General features: G+C 45.6%; 1 protein-coding gene across 4 annotated transcripts in view; it reads left to right on the plus strand.

Moving 5' to 3' along the window:
• The window catches only part of fgd1 (FYVE, RhoGEF and PH domain containing 1), a 97,697-nt gene extending 78,406 nt beyond the window's left edge, over window positions 1-19,291 (plus strand). For 2 of the 4 annotated variants that reach the window (XM_075475853.1, XM_075475854.1), the window contains exons 5-18: window positions 413-502; window positions 624-772; window positions 852-1,008; window positions 1,122-1,260; window positions 1,446-1,504; window positions 4,717-4,863; window positions 6,841-6,933; window positions 8,948-9,027; window positions 9,309-9,339; window positions 9,985-10,086; window positions 10,164-10,292; window positions 10,376-10,534; window positions 10,643-10,789; window positions 15,279-19,291. In XM_075475853.1, coding sequence (XP_075331968.1) covers window positions 413-502; window positions 624-772; window positions 852-1,008; window positions 1,122-1,260; window positions 1,446-1,504; window positions 4,717-4,863; window positions 6,841-6,933; window positions 8,948-9,027; window positions 9,309-9,339; window positions 9,985-10,086; window positions 10,164-10,292; window positions 10,376-10,534; window positions 10,643-10,789; window positions 15,279-15,554 — 1,758 coding nt within the window. In that variant the 3' untranslated portion in view covers window positions 15,555-19,291. The remainder of the gene's footprint in view (window positions 1-412; window positions 503-623; window positions 773-851; window positions 1,009-1,121; window positions 1,261-1,445; window positions 1,505-4,716; window positions 4,864-6,840; window positions 6,934-8,947; window positions 9,028-9,308; window positions 9,340-9,984; window positions 10,087-10,163; window positions 10,293-10,375; window positions 10,535-10,642; window positions 10,790-15,278) is intronic. The other 2 variants (XR_012770470.1, XR_012770471.1) reach the window with 2 other exon arrangements.
• Window positions 19,292-19,523: the final 232 nt, after the last annotated feature.

A 19,523-nucleotide genomic window follows, 5' to 3' on the forward strand; every position in this document is an offset into this window, starting at 1 on the left:
TCATTTACAAGAACAAACTGAAATCTATCAGATAAATATGACTTAAACCAGCCTAATGCAGTTCCTTTAATCCCAATAACATGTTCAAGTCTGTGTAATAAGATACTGTGATCGACCGTATCAAATGCAGCACTGAGATCCAACAGGACAAGCACAGACACAAGTCCGCTATCAGAGGCTAAGAGGAGATCATTGGTAACTTTCAGCTTCGCTGGGTTAGATTTTAGATTCTTTTTGGGTCCAACAGACTCACTAAACTCAGTCTGTTGGACCCACTGCCCTGTGACCCTATATATGTTAGATATGTTATCCGGTCCAAAGGACAGTTTAAAACAGCCAGATGTTGCTTCCATGTTCATGTCCAGGACGAGTTCACCTGGCTCCACCTGTAAAACTCTGTCTCTGTGTCCAGCTGTCTGTCCACCAGAGAGTCTCCAACATCGCCAACGAGCTGCTTCACACGGAGATCGCCTACGTGTCAAAGCTCCACCTGCTGGATCAGGTGAGTCCTGCAGGTTCCCATGTGGGGCCTCATTCAGACTCTGAGCCTTTCAGTTCCACATCATGAACACAGCTCCTCAGCAGCTTTTCCTCTGATGGTGTAACATCTTCTCCTCCTCTAGGTCTTCTGTGCCAGACTCCTGGAGGAGGCTCGGTCCCGCTCCTCCTTCCCCTGCGACATGGTTCAGGGAATCTTCTCCAACATCTGTTCCATCTACTGCTTCCATCAGCAGTTCCTGCTGCCGGCGCTGCAGAAACGCATGGAGGAGTGGTGAGCCTGCACCTCCTCTAAGCCTCCTCTTCACCTCTTCACCTTCTCCTCACCTCCTCCTCTCCTCTTTAACTCGCAGGGACTCGAACCCCCGGATCGGGGACATCCTGCAGAAGCTGGCTCCCTTCCTGAAGATGTACGGAGAATACGTGAAGAACTTTGACCGAGCCATGGAGCTGGTGAACAGCTGGATGGAGAGATCGGCCCAGTTCAAGGCCATCGTCCAGGAGATCCAGGTGCTGGGGGGTCCGGGTGCTGGGAGGGTCCTCGGTGTTCATGTGTAGTCTGTCTGTGCAGCCTGGGTGGTCCTGGGGGGTCCTCGGTGTTCATCTCTGCTCTCTCTGTGCAGAGGGAGGAGCGCTGTGGGAACCTGACCCTGCAGCACCACATGCTGGAGCCGGTTCAGAGGATTCCTCGCTACGAGTTGCTGCTCAAAGATTACCTGCACCGGCTGCCGGAGGACGCGCCGGACCACCGAGACGCCCAGAGTACGAACACACAAACACAACAGCACACCCGAGTCTGTGAGATCTGATTCCAGGCTGTGGTTGGACACCATCGTCTCCATGACAACACATTCTAACTTCTAACTGGCTGAACTGCTTCCTGCCACACTAAGCAAGAAGTTCAGCAGAAACACTGAACACCCGTCTGATTGTCTGCTTCTCTGCAGAGTCCCTGGAGCTGATCGCCACCGCCGCCGAACACTCCAACGCCGCCATCAGGAAGATGGTAAGAAGCTCCCAGACACAGCCGGCTGCCGACAGGTTAGGTGACAGGTCAGGTGACAGGTGACAGGTCAGGTGACAGGTGACAGGTCAGGTGACAGGTGACAGATCAAGTGACAGATCAGGTGACAGATCAGGTGACAGATCAGGTGACAGGTTAGGTGACAGATCAGGTGACAGGTGACAGATCAGGTGACAGGTCAGGTGACAGGTCAGGTGACAGGTGACAGATCAGGTGACAGGTCAGGTGACAGATCAGGTGACAGGTGACAGGTCAGGTGACAGGTCAGGTGACAGGTCAGGTGACAGGTCAGGTGACAGGTCAAGTGACAGGTCAGGTGACAGGTGACAGATCAGGTGACAGGTCAGGTGACAGGTCAGGTGACAGGTCAGGTGACAGGTGACAGATCAGGTGACAGGTCAGGTGACAGGTCAGGTGACAGGTGACAGATCAGGTGACAGGTCAGGTGACAGGTGACAGATCAGGTGACAGGTCAGGTGACAGGTCAGGTGACAGGTGACAGATCAGGTGACAGGTCAGGTGACAGGTCAGGTGACAGATCAGGTGACAGGTCAGGTGACAGGTCAGGTGACAGGTCAGGTGACAGGTCAGGTGACAGGTGACAGATCAGGTGACAGGTCAGGTGACAGGTGACAGATCAGGTGACAGGTCAGGTGACAGGTCAGGTGACAGGTCAGGTGACAGGACAGGTGACAGGTCAGGTGACAGGTCAGGTGGCAGGTGACAGGTCAGGTGACAGGTGACAGATCAGGTGACAGGTCAGGTGACAGGTGTCAGGTGTCAGGTGACAGATCAGGTGACAGGTGACAGATCAGGTGACAGGTGACAGATCAAGGTGACAGGTCAGGTGACAGGTTAGGTGACAGGTCAGGTGACAGGTCAGGTGACAGGTCAGGTGACAGGTCAGGTGACAGATCAGGTGACAGGTCAGGTGACAGGTGACAGGTCAGATGACAGGTCAGGTGACAGGTCAGGTGACAGGTGACAGATCAGGTGACAGGTCAGGTGACAGATCAGGTGACAGGTCAGGTGACAGGTGACAGATCAGGTGACAGGTGTCAGGTGACAGGTCAGGTGACAGGTGACAGATCAGGTGACAGGTGTCAGGTGACAGGTCAGGTGACAGGTGACAGATCAGGTGACAGGTGTCAGGTGACAGATCAGGTGACAGGTTAGGTGACAGGTCAGGTGACAGGTTAGGTGACAGGTTAGGTGACAGGTCAGGTGACAGGTGACAGGTCAGGTGACATTTGACTGGTCAGGTGACAGGTGTCAGGTGGCAGGTTAGGTGACAGGTTAGGTGTCAGGTGACAGGTAAGGTGACAGGTGACAGGTCAGGTGACAGATCAGGTGACAGGTTAGGTGACAGGTTAGGTGTCAGGTGACAGGTCAGGTGACAGGTGTCAGGTGACAGGTGACAGGTCAGGTGACAGGTCAGGTGACAGGTGACAGGTCAGGTTCAGTTTCCTGTCAGATGTGAGCATCTGATGGAGGATTTCTCTCTTGGCTGACTGATGGCGAGATGTTAACGGTTACATAAGGAGCAGAAATGTGAGCGTGTGAAGTCCTGACTGGTTTTAGCTCTGAGGTATGAGCGCCTCCTCCCAGCATGATGGGAAGCTGATAAACTGTGAAAAGGGACTCTGGCTGGTTTCCCCCTCTGAATGTCCACATGTGTCCCTCTCAGTTTCAGGGACATTATTCATGAAACATTTAACATTAAGAGGAAAACGATGAGTCCTGAGCCATCAAACCTGCCTCAGTCACACAAACCCACATCAGCTTCCTCAAGTGGAAATATTTTCAGTTGGAAATATTTTTGTTGTTTGCATTTGAAAACACATCCACTGAAAAATCATGGTTGCAAGGCAGGTTTATCTGTACGGCACAATTCAACTACAAGGCGATTCTAAGTGCTTTACAGAGACATTAAAACTGTAGAAATAAAAAGCAGGATTTCGATTTTAAACAAAAAATAAAGAAATAAGAACAATAGATAAAATCAGTAGGTAAAATGTGATTAAGTTTTGAAACTCAAGCTTCAGATTTGGAGCTTTATTCAAACGCAGCTGAAAATGGGTGTGTCTTCAGCCTGGACTTAAACACACTGAGTGTTCCAGCTGATCTGAGGCTTTCTGGGAGTTTGTTCCAGACATGTGGAGCATAGAAGCTGAATGCAGCTCCTCCATGTCTGGTTCTGACTCTGGGAACTGATAGAAGACCGGATCCAGATGAGCTGAGGGGTCTGGAAGGTTCGTACTGGGTCAGGAGGTCCCTGATGCATTCTGGTCCTGGACCATTCAGAGCTTTATAGAGCAGCATCAGAACTTTAAAGTCTATCCTCTGATGGACAGGCAGCCGGTGTAAAGACCTCAGAGCTGGACTGATGGGGTCCAGTTCTTTGGTCTCAGTGGACTCGAGCAGCAGAGTTCTGAATGAGCTGCAGTTTTTAGGTAGACCTGTAAAGATGCTTTTACAGTAATCAAGCCGACTGAAGATGAATGCATGGACTAGTTTTTCCAGGTCCTGCTGACACATCAGATCCTTTAACCTTGATATATTCTTAAGGTGATAGTAGGCTGACTTTGTTACTGCCTTAATGTGTTTTTCCAAATTTAGGTCTGAGTCCATCACTACACCCAGATTTCTGGCCTGGTTGGTAGTTTCTAGGTGTATAGATTGAAGTTCTGTGGTGACCTGTAATCGTTTCTCTTTGGCTCCAAAGACAATTACCTCAGTTTTGTTTTTGTTTAGCTGGAGAAAGTTGTGGCACATCCAGTCATTAATCTCCTCAATGCATTTACCAAGAGCCTGTACAGGGCCTCGGTCTCCTAGTGACATTGTAATGTATATCTGCGTGTCATCTGCATAGCTATGGTAGTTTATTCTGTTGTTTTTTATAATCTGTGCCAGTGGGAGCATGTAGATGTTGAACAGAAGAGGTCCCAGGATGGAACCTTGGGGAACTCCACATGTGATTCTTGCAAAGACTGATTTGTACATCGGCATGTATGTATGAATGAACCGACCCGTACCGGACTGCATAGTGGGAACATGCCAAAAGGGAACCTTTGGATCCTCCCTGCTTCCCAGAACATAAACACTTCCTGTTAAAGCTGCTGGTTTCTCCTGGAATGAAAAGCATTGAACAGCATGCAGTGATTCTTCCTGCTTCTCTCTTCTCTGTTTCCCAGGAGAGGATGAGGAAGCTGCTGAAGGTGTACGAGCTGTTGGGAGGAGAGGAAGACATCGTCAACCCGACCAATGAGCTGATTAAGGAAGGACACATCCTCAAGCTGTCCAACAAGAACGGCACCACGCAGGACAGATACCTCATACTGGTACGAGCTCCGTCCGTCTCTGTGCTGTTGGACTGTTAAAGCAGCGTCTCTCACACACTTCCTGTTTACAGTTTAACGTCTGTAACACACTTCCTGTTTACAGTTTAACGTCTTTAACACACTTCCTGTTTACAGTTTAACGTCTGTAACACACTTCCTGTTTACAGTTTAACGTCTTTAACACACTTTAACAAACTTTAACACACTTCCTGTTTACAGTTTAACGTCTTTAACACACTTTAACACACTTCCTGTTTACAGTTTAACGTCTTTAACACACTTCCTGTTTACAGTTTAACGTCTCTAACACACTTTAACACACTTCCTGTTTACAGTTTAACGTCTCTAACACACTTTAACACACTTCCTGTTTACAGTTAACACACTTTAACACACTTCCTGTTTACAGTTAACACTAACACACTTCCTGTTTACAGTTTAACGTCTTTAACACACTTTAACACACTTCCTGTTTACAGTTTAACGTCTTTAACACACTTTAACACACTTCCTGTTTACAGTTTAACGTCTTTAACACACTTCCTGTTTACAGTTAACACACTTTAACACACTTCCTGTTTACAGTTTAACGTCTTTAACACACTTTAACACACTTCCTGTTTACAGTTAACACTAACACACTTCCTGTTTACAGTTTAACGTCTGTAACACACTTCCTGTTTACAGTTTAACGTCTGTAACACACTTCCTGTTTACAGTTTAACGTCTTTAACACACTTCCTGTTTACAGTTTAACGTCTTTAACACACTTCCTGTTTACAGTTTAACGTCTTTAACACACTTTAACACACTTCCTGTTTACAGTTTAACGTATTTAACACACTTTAACACACTTCCTGTTTACAGTTTAACGTCTTTAACACACTTTAACACACTTCCTGTTTACAGTTTAACGTCTTTAACACACTTTAACACACTTCCTGTTTACAGTTTAACGTCTGTAACACACTTCCTGTTTACAGTTTAACGTCTGTAACACACTTCCTGTTTACAGTTTAACGTCTTTAACACACTTTAACAAACTTCCTATTTACAGTTTAACGTCTTTAACACACTTTAACACACTTCCTGTTTACAGTTTAACGTCTTTAACACACTTCCTGTTTACAGTTTAACGTCTGTAACACACTTCCTGTTTACAGTTTAACGTCTGTAACACACTTCCTGTTTACAGTTTAACGTCTTTAACACACTTCCTGTTTACAGTTTAACGTCTTTAACACACTTCCTGTTTACAGTTTAACGTCTTTAACACACTTTAACACACTTCCTGTTTACAGTTTAACGTATTTAACACACTTTAACACACTTCCTGTTTACAGTTTAACGTCTGTAACACACTTCCTGTTTACAGTTTAACGTCTTTAACACACTTTAACACACTTCCTGTTTACAGTTTAACGTCTTTAACACACTTCCTGTTTACAGTTTAACGTCTGTAACACACTTCCTGTTTACAGTTTAACGTCTGTAACACACTTCCTGTTTACAGTTTAACGTCTTTAACAAACTTCCTGTTTACAGTTTAACGTCTTTAACACACTTTAACACACTTCCTGTTTACAGTTTAACGTATTTAACACACTTTAACACACTTCCTGTTTACAGTTTAACGTCTTTAACACACTTTAACACACTTCCTGTTTACAGTTTAACGTCTTTAACACACTTTAACACACTTCCTGTTTACAGTTTAACGTCTTTAACACACTTCCTGTTTACAGTTTAACGTCTTTAACACACTTTAACACACTTCCTGTTTACAGTTTAACGTCTTTAACACACTTTAACACACTTCCTGTTTACAGTTTAACGTCTTTAACACACTTTAACACACTTCCTGTTTACAGTTTAACGTCTTTAACACACTTCCTGTTTACAATTTAACGTCTTTAACACACTTTGACACACTTCCTGTTTACAGTTTAACGTCTGTAACACACTTCCTGTTTACAGTTTAACGACAGGCTGCTGTACTGCGTTCCAAAGCTGCGTCTGATTGGTCAGAAGTACGGCGTCCGGGCTCGCATCGACGTGGACGGCATGGAGGTGAGATACTCAGTTTGTGTCCTCTGGTGGAGGGAGGCTGTTACTGCATCCAGATGTTTCTTTAGGGCAGCACCCTCGGGTGGAGGGAGGCTGTTACTGCACCCAGATGTTTCTTTAGGGCAGCACCCTCTGGTGGAGGGAGGCTGTTACTGCATCCAGATGTTTCTTTAGGGCAGCACCCTCTGGTGGAGGGAGGCTGTTACTGCATCCAGATGTTTCTTTAGGGCAGCACCCTCTGGTGGAGGGAGGCTGTTACTGCATCCAGATGTTTCTTTAGGGCAGCACCCTCTGGTGGAGGGAGGCTGTTACTGCATCCAGATGTTTCTTTAGGGCAGCGCCCTCTGGTGGAGGGAGGCTGTTACTGCATCCAGATGTTTCTTTAGGGCAGCGCCCTCTGGTGGAGGGAGGCTGTTACTGCACCCAGATGTTTCTTTAGGGCAGCATCCTCTGGTGGAGGGAGGTTGTTACTGCACCCAGATGTTTCTTTAGGGCAGCACCCTCTGGTGGAGGGAGGCTGTTACTGCATCCAGATGTTTCTTTAGGGCAGCGCCCTCTGGTGGAGGGAGGCTGTTACTGCACCCAGATGTTTCTTTAGGGCAGCATCCTCTGGTGGAGGGAGGTTGTTACTGCACCCAGATGTTTCTTTAGGGCAGCACCCTCTGGTGGAGGGAGGCTGTTACTGCACCCAGATGTTTCTTTAGGGCAGCACCCTCTGGTGGAGGGAGGCTGTTACTGCATCTAGATGTTTCTTTAGGGCAGCGCCCTCTGGTGGAGGGAGGCTGTTACTGCATCCAGATGTTTCTTTAGGGCAGCGCCCTCTGGTGGAGGGAGGCTGTTACTGCACCCAGATGTTTCTTTAGGGCAGCGCCCTCTGGTGGAGGGAGGCTGTTACTGCTTTCATGAGTTTCCTGTAGAAACAGAATCTAAACGAGCTGTATTCTGCCAAAAAGCTAAAATTTCCCTGATTGGTCTGATAGTATCTGACTAATCAGAGGACGCCCCTTCCCTTCACCTTCAGAAAAACGTTTCAGATTCTGTCTGTTGAACTCTGAATATGAATATGTTCATTTATCTGTGAATCTGTTCGTTTAACTGTGAATCTGTTCGTTTATCTGTGAATCTGTTTGTTTATCTTTGAATATTTTTGTTTATCTGTGAATCTGTTTGTTTATCTTTGAATCTGTTCGTTTATCTGTGAATCTGTTCGTTTATCTTTGAATATTTTTGTTTATCTGTGAATCTGTTCGTTTATCTGTGAATCTGTTTGTTTATCTTTGAATCTGTTCATTTATCTGTGAATCTGTTCGTTTAACTGTGAATCTGTTCGTTTATCTGTGAATCTGTTTGTTTATCTTTGAATATTTTTGTTTATCTGTGAATCTGTTCGTTTAACTGTGAATCTGTTCGTTTATCTTTGAATATTTTTGTTTATCTGTGAATCTGTTCGTTTATCTGTGAATCTGTTTGTTTATCTTTGAATCTGTTCATTTATCTGTGAATCCGTTCGTTTATCTGTGAATCTGTTCGTGAATCTGTTCATTTGTCTGTGAATCTGTTCGTTTAACTGTGAATCTGTTCGTGAATCTGTTCATTTATCTGTGAATCTGTTCGTTTAACTGTGAATCTGTTCGTGAATCTGTTCATTTATCTGTGAATCTGTTCATTTATCTGTGAATCCGTTCGTTTATCTGTGAATCTGTTCGTGAATCTGTTCATTTATCTGTGAATCTGTTCGTTTAACTGTGAATCTGTTCGTTTATCTGTGAATCTGTTTGTTTATCTTTGAATATTTTTGTTTATCTGTGAATCTGTTCGTTTAACTGTGAATCTGTTCGTTTATCTTTGAATATTTTTGTTTATCTGTGAATCTGTTCGTTTATCTGTGAATCTGTTTGTTTATCTTTGAATCTGTTCATTTATCTGTGAATCCGTTCGTTTATCTGTGAATCTGTTCGTGAATCTGTTCATTTGTCTGTGAATCTGTTCGTTTATCTGTGAATCTGTTCGTCCTCAGCTGAAGGAGACCAGCAGTGTCGCTGTTCCCAGGACGTTCCTGGTGTCTGGAAAGCAGAGATCCCTGGAGCTGCAGGCCAGGTACGTGCACACGCACACACGCTACGTGCACACGCACGCACACATCCAACACGCTCACAGCTGGATAAACCAGAAGGAATCCAGTAAAACATCTGGTTGGTTGACCTCAGAGCTCAGACAGGAAGTTTTTGTTCAATTTGAGTAAACTTTCCAACATCTTTGCAAAATGTCTTTTCTTTATTTTTGTTCAAAATCAAGTTTTTGTTGCCAGTAAATATATTTTATTATGAATAAGAGCTCCGTGTATCATGAAATAAGTGTGTTTGGTTCTGTGTCTGCAGGACCGAGGAGGAGAAGAAGGACTGGATCCAGGTGAACCCATTTTCATTTTGTTCTTTAACCTAGAAAAGCAAAGTTTCCATCTGTCTGAGGACAGTAAAGTTTTACCTTTATTCAGTCACGTTCTGCTGCTGCAAACAGGAACCAACGGTTCAAAAAGTCCAAATGTCCTGATCAGCAAGGCTTTTCCAGGCTTTTCCAGGCTTTTCCAGGACTTTTCATGTTCGAACAGTTTCTGGAGCTAAACAACAGAACCGGGTCAGCCCAGTTAGACCCGATCCAACAGAACCTTTCTTTCTGCTCTGATAGCTTTTCTTGCTAGCTGCTAACAGCATGCTAAGTCATTTCTTGTCATTAGTTTGCCGGTTATCAAACATTATGTCACCCAAAGGAAAGTTTACTCCAGATACATTCATCCGAAGCTCTGATGACCCATTGTTTGGCTCCCTTTTGGGTTCTACCTCCCTGATGTTCTTACACCGACGGGTCAGAACAGGGAGGGTTCTGCTGTTCTGGACCATTTTCAGCTGGTGTGAAGCCTGACTCACCTGCAGCAAAGAAATGACCAATCAGCACAAATCAAAGCCAAGACGATAAAAGTGTTGATTTGTAATCAGATTCAGTTTTTCAGTCTTCAGCGGCTCTGACTGGTTCCGCTGATGTGATGTCATCCCTCAGGCCATCCAGGCCACCATCCAGCGCCACGAGCAGACGATGGAGAGCTTCCGACACCTGAACTGTTTTCTGCGGGAGGACGAGTCCACGCCGCCTCACTCCCCGGTAACACCTAGTGGCCACATATGGTACTGCAGCTAACTGACCCCCGAGCTGAGCGTAGTTTCCTGTTTGTTCCTCAGAGCTGCGTTGAGTTGGGGAAACGAGCTCCGACTCCGATCAGAGAGAAGGAGGTGACGCTGTGCATGAAGTGCCAGGAGCCGTTCAACTCCATCACCAAGAGACGCCACCACTGCAAGGCCTGCGGACACGTACGTGGTCGGCGGTAAGATCTCTGTCCGACTCGCCGCCGCCCGTCTGCCTCTGACCGTCCGTCTGTCTCTGCCCAATCCAGGTGGTTTGTGGGAAATGCTCGGAGTTTCGTGCACGTCTGTCGTACGACAACAACCGAACCAACCGCGTCTGTGTCGACTGCTACGTCACCCTGGTGGGAGCGACTCCGGCGCCCGCCGGGCTGTGCAGCAGCACCCAGAGGAGGCGCTCCATCCTGGAGGTCAGTGTGACATCACTGTGACATCACTGTGACATCACTGTGACATCACTGTGACATCACCAGCTGTCTGAAGGAAATTTGAGGTTTTACTGTCTGTCGTTGCTACAGAAACAGGCCTCGCTGGCGGCGGAGAACAGCGTGATGTGTAGTTTCCTCCACCACATGGAGAAAGGAGGGGGGCGGGGCTGGCAGAAGGCCTGGTTCGTCATCCCAGAGAATGAACCACTGGTGCTCTACATCTACGGAGCTCCACAGGTGAGTGATCCATACTAACAACCCGACCAAGAATGCATAATGCAGCTACCAACAAATCACAATTCAGCTAGCAACCAATCAGAATGCAGCCAGCAACCAATCAGAATGCAGCTACCAACAAATCACAATGCAGCTAGCAACCAATCAGAATGCAGCTACCAACAAATCACAATGCAGCTACTAACCAATCAGAATGCAGCTACCAACCAATCACAATGCAGCTAGCAACCAATCAGAATGCAGCTACCAACAAATCACAATGCAGCTACTAACCAATCAGAATGCAGCTACCAACCAATCACAATGCAGCTAGCAACCAATCAGAATGCAGCTACCAACCAATCACAATGCAGCTACTAACCAATCAGAATGCAGCTACCAACCAATCACAATGCAGCTAGCAACCAATCAGAATGCAGCTACCAACCAATCACAATGCAGCTAGCAACCAATCAGAATGCAGCTACCAACCAATCACAATGCAGCTACCAACCAATCACAATGCAGCTAGCAACCAATCAGAATGCAGCTACCAACCAATCACAATGCAGCTACTAACCAGTCAGAATGCAGCTACCAACCAATCACAATGCAGCTAGCAACCAATCAGAATGCAGCTACCAACCAATCACAATGCAGCTACTAACCAATCAGAATGCAGCTACCAACCAATCACAATGCAGCTAGCAACCAATCAGAATGCAGCTACCAACAAATCACAATGCAGCTACTAACCAATCAGAATGCAGCTACCAACCAATCACAATGCAGCTACTAACCAATCAGAATGCAGCTACCAACCAATCACAATGCAGCTAGCAACCAATCAGAATGCAGCTACCAACCAATCACAATGCAGCTACTAACCAATCAGAATGCAGCTAGCAACCAATCAGAATGCAGCTACCAACCAATCACAATGCAGCTACTAACCAATCACAATGCAGCTACCAACCAATCACAATGCAGCTACTAACCAATCACAATGCAGCTACCAACCAATCACAATGCAGCTACTAACCAATCAGAATGCAGCTACCAACCAATCACAATGCAGCTAGCAACCAATCAGAATGCAGCTAGCAACCAATCACAATGCAGCTACTAACCAATCAGAATGCAGCTACCAACCAATCACAATGCAGCTACCAACCAATCACAATGCAGCTACTAACCAATCAGAATGCAGCTACCAACCAATCACAATGCAGCTAGCAACCAATCAGAATGCAGCTAGCAACCAATCACAATGCAGCTACTAACCAATCACAATGCAGCTAGCAACCAATCAGAATGCAGCTACCAACCAATCACAATGCAGCTAGCAACCAATCAGAATGCAGCTACCAACCAATCACAATGCAGCTACTAACCAATCAGAATGCAGCTACCAACCAATCACAATGCAGCTAACAACCAATCAGAATGCAGCTACTAACCAATCACAATGCAGCTAGCAACCAATCAGAATGCAGCTACCAACCAATCACAATGCAGCTACTAACCAATCAGAATGCAGCTACCAACCAATCACAATGCAGCTAGCAACCAATCAGAATGCAGCTACCAACCAATCACAATGCAGCTACTAACCAATAGACTGCAGCTACCAACCAATCACAATGCAGCTACTAACCAATCAGAATGCAGCTACCAACCAATCACAATGCAGCTAGCAACCAATCACAATGCAGCTAGCAACCAATCACAATGCAGCTAGCAACCAATCACAATGCAGCTACCAACCAATCACAATGCAGCTACCAACCAATCACAATGCAGCTACTAACCAATCACAATGCAGCTACCAACCAATCACAATGCAGCTACTAACCAATCACAATGCAGCTAGGAACCAATCAGAATGCAGCTACCAACCAATCACAATGCAGCTAGCAACCAATCAGAATGCAGCTACCAACCAATCACAATGCAGCTACTAACCAATCAGAATGCAGCTACCAACCAATCACAATGCAGCTAGCAACCAATCAGAATGCAGCTACCAACCAATCACAATGCAGCTACTAACCAATCAGAATGCAGCTACCAACCAATCACAATGCAGCTAGCAACCAATCAGAATGCAGCTACCAACAAATCACAATGCAGCTACTAACCAATCAGAATGCAGCTACCAACCAATCACAATGCAGCTACTAACCAATCAGAATGCAGCTACCAACCAATCACAATGCAGCTAGCAACCAATCAGAATGCAGCTAGCAACCAATCACAATGCAGCTACTAACCAATCAGAATGCAGCTAGCAACCAATCACAATGCAGCTACTAACCAATCAGAATGCAGCTACCAACCAATCACAATGCAGCTAACAACCAATCAGAATGCAGCTACTAACCAATCACAATGCAGCTACTAACCAATCAGAATGCAGCTACCAACCAATCACAATGCAGCTAGCAACCAATCAGAATGCAGCTACCAACCAATCACAATGCAGCTACTAACCAATCACAATGCAGCTACCAACCAATCACAATGCAGCTAGCAACCAATCAGAATGCAGCTACCAACCAATCACAATGCAGCTACTAACCAATCAGACTGCAGCTACCAACCAATCACAATGCAGCTACTAACCAATCAGACTGCAGCTACCAACCAATCACAATGCAGCTAGCAACCAATCACAATGCAGCTAGCAACCAATCACAATGCAGCTAGCAACCAATCACAATGCAGCTACCAACCAATCACAATGCAGCTACTAACCAATCACAATGCAGCTAGCAACCAATCACAATGCAGCTACTAACCAATCACAATGCAGCTACTAACCAATCAGAATGCAGCTACCAACCAATCACAATGCAGCTACTAACCAATCACAATGCAGCTACCAACCAATCACAATGCAGCTACCAACCAATCACAATGCAGCTAGCAACCAATCACAATGCAGCTACCAACCAATCACAATGCAGCTACCAACCAATCACAATGCAGCTACCAACCAATCAGAATGCAGCTACCAACCAATCAGAATGCAGCTACCAACCAATCACAATGCAGCTACTAACCAATCACAATGCAGCTACTAACCAATCAGAATGCAGCCAGCAACCAATCACAACGCAGCTAGCAACCAATCAGAATGCAGCTACCAACCAATCAGAATGCAGCTACCAACCAATCACAATGCAGCTAGCAACCAATCAGAATGCAGCTAGCAACCAATCAGAATGCAGCTAGCAACCAATCAGAATGCAGCTACCAACCAATCACAATGCAGCTACTAACCAATCAGAATGCAGCTACCAACCAATCACAGTGCAGCTACTAACCAATCACAATGCAGCTACTAACCAATCACAATGCAGCTACTAACCAATCAGAATGCAGCTAGCAACCAATCACAATGCAGCTAGCAACCAATCACAATGCAGCTAGCAACCAATCACAATGCAGCTAGCAACCAATCAGAATGCAGCTACCAACCAATCAGAATGCAGCTACCAACCAATCACAATGCAGCTACTAACCAATCAGAATGCAGCTACCAACCAATCACAATGCAGCTAGCAACCAATCAGAATGCAGCTACCAACCAATCACAATGCAGCTACTAACCAATCAGAATGCAGCTACCAACCAATCACAATGCAGCTACTAACCAATCAGAATGCAGCTACCAACCAATCACAATGCAGCTAGCAACCAATCAGAATGCAGCTACCAACCAATCACAATGCAGCTACTAACCAATCAGAATGCAGCTACCAACCAATCACAATGCAGCTAGCAACCAATCACAATGCAGCTAGCAACCAATCACAATGCAGCTACCAACCAATCACAATGCAGCTACTAACCAATCACAATGCAGCTACTAACCAATCACAATGCAGCTACTAACCAATCACAATGCAGCTACCAACCAATCACAATGCAGCTACTAACCAATCACAATGCAGCTACCAACCAATCACAATGCAGCTACTAACCAATCAGAATGCAGCTACCAACCAATCAGAATGCAGCTACCAACCAATCACAATGCAGCTACCAACCAATCACAATGCAGCTACTAACCAATCACAATGCAGCTACTAACCAATCAGAATGCAGCCAGCAACCAATCACAACGCAGCTACCAACCAATCAGAATGCAGCTACCAACCAATCACAATGCAGCTAGCAACCAATCACAATGCAGCTACCAACCAATCAGAATGCAGCTACCAACCAATCACAATGCAGCTAGCAACCAATCAGAATGCAGCTACCAACCAATCAGAATGCAGCTAGCAACCAATCACAATGCAGCTACTAACCAATCAGAATGCAGCTAGCAACCAATCAGAATGCAGCTAGCAACCAATCAGAATGCAGCTAGCAACCAATCAGAATGCAGCTACCAACCAATCAGAGTCAGTAATCAGGGATGTTGTGACTATTGCACAGGAAAATACCCATAATGCACTCTGAGTGTTGCTTCAGAAATAACGTGTGCTGGTTTCCGCAGGATGTGAAGGCGCAGCGCTCGGTGCCTCTGATTGGCTTCGAAGTCTCTCTGCCAGAGTCATGTGACCGACTGGAGAGACGAAACGCCTTCAAGATCTCCCAGAGTCACCTCACGCTCTACTTCAGTGCAGAGGGGGAGGAGCTTCAACGCAGGTGGATAGACATCCTGTCGAGGGCCGGGAGAGGGGAGGAGCCTCTGATCCACCAGCCAATCGTGGAAACTCTGGAAGAGGAGGGGGAGGAGCTTGTTGCTGAGGCCGAGGGGGAGAACACGTGATTCTAGAAGATGAAGAATGATGATGATGATCATGAAGGCGGAGTCTTTGAATGCGGATCATTCCTGATTGAAAACCAAAACTAATCCCGAACAAAACCAGACTCGATCCAGAACAAATCTGGAACTCGATCCAGAATTAATCCCGGACAAAACCAGACTCAATCCAGAACTAATTCCAAACAAAACCAGACTCAATCCAGAACTTATTCCAAACAAAACCAGACTCAATCCAGACCCACTCCAGGATAAACGGGTTGGGGCCTGACTCCGCCCACTGAGGTCACCTTTCTCACACCTGTGCTGTGTGAGGTGGGCGGAGCCTCCTCTGAGACTCCTGCGTCTCCATGTTTCATTCTTTCAGTTTGGACTCTGAATCAGCCTCAGATTGTGTTGCTATGGAAACCCCTACATCCAGCGCTGCGACATCACAGCAAATGGATCGTTTTTAGAATCCTTGAGTTCTGACCCGAATCCAGAACCAGGACCAGAACTGCGCTGGCTGCTGCTCTCTGATTGGCTCTTACACGGAGTCAGCTGACATGAAGCACATTGGAAAAAGTGCAATTCCCTCGATTGTCGGACTCCTGGAGTTTTGGATTTGTGGTTCTGATCCAGCTTCCTCCAGACCTCCTCAGAAAGTCTGGAAAGAACCAAAGTTTTTTCACCTCTGCCCAAAGATGGAACAGCTGCTCCACCTCATCAGAGGTTTGGTTTCTACACTTCCTTCATCAGATGGCTGCTCTTCCTCCGTAACTGGGTTAGGGAAATAACTGGTTCCAACAGGTTGTAACCGGTTGTTATAACCGGTTATAACCAGTTCTAACCGGTTATAACTGATTATAACCGGTTATAACTAGTTGTAACCAGTTGTAACTGGTTATAACTGGTTAAAACTGGTTGTAGCAGTTTGTAACTGATTGTAACAGGTTATAACTGATTGTAACTGGTTAAAACTGGTTGTAACTGGTTAAAACTGGTTATAACTGGTTAAAACCGGTTGTAACAGGTTATAACTGATTGTAACCGGTTTGGTTGTAACCGCTTATAACCGGTTGTAACAGGTTATAACTGGTTGTAGCAGCTTATAACCGGTTTTAACAGGTTATAACCAGTTGTAACAGGTTATAACCGGTTGTTACCGGTTTGGTTGTAACCGCTTATAACCGGTTGTAGCAGGTTATAACTGGTTGTAACAGGTTATAACCGATTGTAACAGGTTATAACCGATTGTAACCGGTTGTAACTGATTGTAACAGGTTATAACCGATTGTAACCGGTTATAAATGGTTGTAGCAGCTTGTAACCGGTTTTAACAGGTTATAACTGGTTGTAGCAGCTTATAACCGGTTGTAACAGGTTATAACTGGTTGTAGCAGCTTATAACCGGTTGTAACAGGTTATAACTGGTTGTAGCAGCTTATAACCGGTTTTAACAGGTTATAACCAATTGTAACCGGTTGTAACTGATTGTAACCGGTTATAACTGATTGTAACCGGTTGTAACTGATTGTAACCGGTTGTAACTGATTGTAACCGGTTGTAACTGATTGTAACCGGTTGTAACTGATTGTAACCGGTTGTAACTGATTGTAACCGGTTGTAACTGATTGTAACCGGTTGTAACCGGTTGTAACTGATTGTAACAGGTTATAAATGGTGAAATGTTGGAGAAGCAGAAGAGGATTCGACCAAGAAACAACATTTAGAGCAGCAGGCCTGACCTGAAAAGCATCCGACCCCCGAAGGAGGACCCTGAAGCCTCCACTGGAAACTGAACTCAGAACTTTCTGTGGATTAACCAAGTTTCTGTGTTTTAAAACCATTAATAAATCAGACTGTCAGAAGGAAGTTGATCTGCACTCAGAGTTCCTGCAGCTAGGTCCAACATCAGGTTCACAGCAGGAGCTCAGAATATGGAAATCTAAGTTTATGGAAACAGCCGGTGCAATAGAAAGAGACTCAGCTGCAGGTTCGATGCAGAAAGCTTCGATGGAACCAGATATTTTTTATCCATAGTAGAATAAAAAAAGAGTTTTTCACTTTGAACTTATCTGAAAATTCTCCCCTCCAGCCTGCTGATGGAATGGCCTCTTTGGAGGTGAACTACATTACCCAGCAGCCTCTGCTCCAACCTGTGGACTGTTTCATCCTCTGCTGGTGGAGTTGGGTACTGCAGCTTTTAATGAAGCCCTGAGGCGGCTTCTTCAGAGGCCTGCATCTAATTTAACTCCCACTGAAACATTTTCATCATCAACATGAAAACCCGCTTCTGCCCTGAGGTTCTGCCCTGAGGTTCTGTCCTGAGGTTCTGCCCTGAGGTTCTGCCTTGAGGTTCTGCCCTGAGCTTCTGCCTTGAGGTTCTGCCCTGAGGTTCTGCCCTGAGGTTCTGCCTTGAGGTTCTGCCCTGAGGTTCTGCCCTGAGGTTCTGTCCTGAGGTTCTGCCTTGAGGTTCTGTCCTGAGGTTCTGCCTTGAGGTTCTGTCCTGAGGTTCTGCCTTGAGGTTCTGTCCTGAGGTTCTGCCTTGAGGTTCTGTCCTGAGGTTCTGCCCTGAGGTTCTGTCCTGAGGTTCTGCCCTGAGGTTCTGCCCTGAGGTTCTGTCCTGAGGTTCTGTCCTGAGGTTCTGCCCTGAGGTTCTGCCCTGAGGTTCTGTCCTGAGGTTCTGTCCTGAGGTTCTGCCCTGAGGTTCTGCCCTGAGGTTCTGCCCTGAGGTTCTGTCCTGAGGTTCTGCCTTGAGGTTCTGTCCTGAGGTTCTGTCCTGAGGTTCTGTCCTGAGGTTCTGTCCTGAGGTTCTGTCCTGAGGTTCTGCCCTGAGGTTCTGCCCTGAGGTTCTGCCTTGAGGTTCTGTGCTCGGTTCCGTCTCTTCAGTCCGACCAACTTTCCAAACACAGACAGAAACTTTTAGCGGGTCTGATCCTGTTCGTTCACACAGAAGTTGGAACATTTCATACAGAATTTCGACCTTTTTACATTTTTCTGGAACTCTGCTCTTATAACTTGGAACGGCTTCATTCCCTCGATGCGACTCTTGTCCGGGTTCTGTTGGGATCAGACATCAGTCATGTGATCAGTTTCCAGCTGATTGTCAGGAAATGAATCTCTCGGTGCTGTGATGGGTCTTCAGCTGTCAGTTTCTGGTGTTTGGATCGTTGGTCCGATGTTTTCTGATCTTTATTTATCGATAAAAGAATCAAACCCAAAATAATAATTCAACTAAACACAAAAGATGATGATGATGATGATGATGATGATGATGGGATGTAAAACATAACCTTCTTGCAGACAGATGCTGGAGGTGAATCCAGCGATTAGACGGAGCCCGTCTGAGTATTTAGTTGTTTTTCTCATGTTGACTGGCAGTGGTTCCGTATTTCTCCGTCTACTCTTCACACATTTTGCAGAAAGTGTTTTGATAGTGCAAAATATTCTGAATATTAAATATTATTGTTACTCTGGAGCTCGACGAATCGAAACGATGTTGGATATTTCTGTGTTTGTGAGTCTTGGTTGTGTTCATGTTTGCTTGATGCAAAAGAAGAAAAAACAGGTTTTTGTAAATATAATTTATTCTCCCGTGACCCGCCGGTCATGTGACTGTGTGAAGGTTAAAGGTCGGCCCCTCGCTGTTCGTCCAATCAGAGCCACGCAGGCAGCTCGGGGAGATGAAGCTTAAAGGAACAGTCACAAGTTTTTATGCACTTGTTTGTTGTTTCATCTCTGAGTCTGCAGGCTTAGCGTAGCTTAGCTCAAAGACTGGAAGCAGAGGGAAACTGTTAGCACAGGTGGAGTCACCACCTGAGGATGTCAGGATGACGGTTCACCTCCGACCGTGGGCCAACTGATACGATTACATCATCAGAGTTTAACTAAAAGATTGTTTGTGTATTTTGACCAATGAGATCATTTCTACTGTTGCCATGACAGCAGGCGATGCTGTTATAAGGATTATTGAGACCAAAAGAATGACTGATG

Source organism: Odontesthes bonariensis, chromosome 10 (genome assembly GCF_027942865.1).
Source record: "Odontesthes bonariensis isolate fOdoBon6 chromosome 10, fOdoBon6.hap1, whole genome shotgun sequence".
NCBI lineage: Eukaryota > Metazoa > Chordata > Actinopteri > Atheriniformes > Atherinopsidae > Odontesthes > Odontesthes bonariensis.